The sequence below is a fragment of the Trichosurus vulpecula genome, chromosome 2 (genome assembly GCF_011100635.1).
Source record: "Trichosurus vulpecula isolate mTriVul1 chromosome 2, mTriVul1.pri, whole genome shotgun sequence".
NCBI lineage: Eukaryota > Metazoa > Chordata > Mammalia > Diprotodontia > Phalangeridae > Trichosurus > Trichosurus vulpecula.
The window spans coordinates 162,513,547-162,516,981 of NC_050574.1; the positions used below are offsets into that span (position 1 = coordinate 162,513,547).

General features: G+C 38.9%; 1 protein-coding gene across 1 annotated transcript; it reads right to left on the reverse strand.

Moving 5' to 3' along the window:
* Positions 1-1,496: 1,496 nt before the first annotated feature.
* On the reverse strand, positions 1,497-2,420 carry LOC118836822 (olfactory receptor 8D2-like). The gene has a single exon (XM_036743977.1). The coding sequence runs from the start codon at positions 2,418-2,420 to the stop codon at positions 1,497-1,499; it is 924 nt and encodes a 307-aa protein (XP_036599872.1).
* Between the last annotated feature and the right edge of the window lie 1,015 nt (positions 2,421-3,435).

The window sequence follows — 3,435 nt, forward strand, 5'->3', positions numbered from 1 at the left end:
TACCACAGACCTCTAATAATTCATTTTACTGGATAAAACTTGGAAGATTAGGGGCTAGGGAAGGAATGAGGGTTGGGAGAGAGCACATTTATATAGTACATAAAAATCCAGTTTGAAAATCAGAAATACCTATTTTGGCTATTGCTTAAACTGCCATTATGTCAGGAGGCTCTCAAAAACTAGAAATCTTGGATAAATTCCTTATCTGAAGTGGAGGAGGGAATTTTCACCCTACTTGCTCATGCGTGTATGTGTACACACACACACACACACACACACACACACACACACACACACACAAATACATACACACACAAAACCCAACTAATAAAATCCCAAGTTTGAAGAAAAATACATATATGTATACATACAAAGGTATATACACCTATGGGGTAATATTACATTGTGTAAATGCATATTGGTATATATATGTGTGTATATATATACATATATATGTGTGTGTTTGTGTGTATGTGTGTATGTGTGTATACATACATAAGGCAGCATGATACAGTGTTAAATCTCCCCACAACAATGACCTTGAAGTCACAGAATCTGAGTTTTGAGAAACTGGATAGTGCATTGGATAGAATGTTAGACTTGGAGTCAGGAAACTCTGAGTTATAAACCTGCCTTAGGCACTTACTACTTGTATGATCCTTGGCAAATCATTTAACCTCTCTCTGCCTCCATTTCTTTACACTAAAAACCTTAAATAGAGATAATGATAGCACCTACTTCAAAGGGTTGTTTTAAAGATGAGATGAAATAACCTCTACCAAATGCTTTGGTAGAATTGGCTCCAGCACACCCCAAACACACACATACACACACACACACATATTCATACACATGTATACATACACATATATATATATTTATGTACATGTTGAAATTGAATATATATTTACATATACACATAAACATGTACATATATAAATAGATAGGTGAGAAAAAGAGAGAGAGATCAGGAGAACCACTTCTAGACTTTGGTCAACCTCTCTTCTTGGGCAGTCCATGATCTTTGAACCTTCTTCAAAATTTCTCTGTGGTAGACGTGGAGATCATATGTTAGAACCTAGAGCCAAGAATTATTCAGGAGTTCTGAAAAGATCTGGAGTGAGTTGAGCATTAATCTGAAACCCTGGGAAAAACAGAAAATCTATCAATAACTACTGAACAGGAAACAATTTGAGGGGAATTTTGTTTATTTAGCTTATTCAATGATTCCTTCAATAAGCATTTATTGACTACTTACTGAGAGCATAGTTTACTAATAGATGCTAAGAAAGCTTTGAAAGGGCCTATATGGTTTCTAATCTCAAGATACTAGTGAAGGAAAGACTCACAAGAATTATGAGAACACTAGCTTCTATCAGAATAAAGAGATTGGCTTCCCAGGGAAGACGTGATTCCAAGAAACAAATTTGGAATAGCTTCCCTTTGGACTCATTTTTTTCTCTACATCTGGGAAATTCTGAAATTTAGGAGAAGTTTCAATTCCCAATAACCTTTCTAATGGCATTCTTCACATCCTTATTCCTCAGACTATAAATTAGAGGGTTTAGCATGGGGATCACAGTAGTGTAAAATACTGAGGATACCTTCTCTTGCTCCATAGAATTGCTAGAAGGGGGCTTGAAGTACATGAAAGTGATAGACCCAAAGAAAATTCCTACAGCTATGAGGTGGGAGCTACAGGTACCAAAGGCTTTGGACCTGCCTTCAGTAGAGCGGATACGGAAGATGCTGGACAAGATGAAAGTGTGAGAGATAATGACAGCCAGAGTGGGGGCTAAGGTGTTTACTCCCCCAATGATAAAAAGAAGAACTTCATTAACATGGGTGTTTGAGCAGGAGAGGCTTAACAGGGGAAGAATATCACAGAAGTAATGTCTGACAACATGAGATCCACAAAAGGTGAGCATTGCCATGCGGCTAGTATGTACTGTGGCACCAAAAAATCCCAAGGAATATACCACACACATCATTCCAGAGCACATTCTTTGAGACATGAGGACATTATAAAGCAAAGGACTGCAGATGGCAACATAACGATCATAAGCCATTGCTGTCAGAAGGTAACCTTCAGCAATGACAAAAATTAGGAAAAAATAGAGTTGGGTCATACACTCCAGAAAAGAGATGACATTCTTCTCAGCCACAAAGTTCACTAACATTTTAGGCGTAATGATACAGGAGTAGCAGAGATCAATGAAGGATAAATGACTGAGGAAATAGTACATGGGGGAGTGAAGTTGGGAACTGATAGCAATCAGTAAGATCATGCCCAGATTCCCCAACACAGTAACCACATAGATTCCCAGGAACAACAGAAACAGAGGAAGTTGGAGCTCTGGCTGATCTGTGAGTCCTGCGAGGATAAACTCCATCATTGTAGAGTGGTTTCCTGTGCTCATTTTCCTATAAATGAAAACTGTGAAGATTGAAGAGAAGAGTTACATTCTAGGTAATTCTCCCTCCTTAGAACAGAATGATACATTCCTGCCCATGCTGGGGTTGCTTTTGGAGGTTGGAGTGGATCATTAATAGAAGCATCAGGAAATGGGCTAAATAAATACCTGCTAGAAATGATGTAGATTGGATTCCTCTGTGAGTTCAGAGGTTAGAATAGATGATCTCTAAGGACACATCCAACTCTGAGGCTCTATGATTCTAATTCGCCAAGCCTGAATACTCTGTCTCCACCAGCGTTCCCTGAGGACTCTGGAAAGGCCACAGAACGGGACCAGAAGCTTTGTTCCTCAAGGTGCTACTATATTTCCACTGTGTGAGAGAAATCCTACATCACTGTATTTGATCCCCATAGGAAAAGTGTGAAGCTCTCACACACTTTTTAGATTACTTGGAAGCTCCAAAATTCACTTTTCAAATGGTCCACAGAAACACTCAGTGATATCATAGAATCAAAACCTACTGCCTCACTCTGGGGATGGTCTAATTGAACCTGTAGGTCATAGGTTCACAAAGAAGGGGCCTATACCTCCTTTTTTTCTCCTCCATTCCACCTAGTGGACCATCCATCCATTTTTGTGAATGAATGATTGCATACAATATGTACTTGGACCGAATTTGGGTATATGGTGCCTTTAGTCCACAGGAAAAAGATGGGTACTTCCTTTCAGTCCTCAATCTAGTCTATGGAAATAAATGAGGCAGTGTAAGAGGTCAAAAGTCCTGAATCCTATGTCCAGTCCAAGTACTGTGTACTTGCTTTATATAAAGTACCATGATAGCCACTAGGAATATAATGACAAATTAAAAACTCTGCCTTCATGTATCTTACATTCTAAATTCATAGCTCTGGCCATATCTCAAATTAACCACAGCCATGAGAATAGGCCTCCTTTCAAAAAAACGCTCTGGGCTTTTCCTCCATGAGAGAACAATCAGAGTGATGGCTGAAGTTCCATA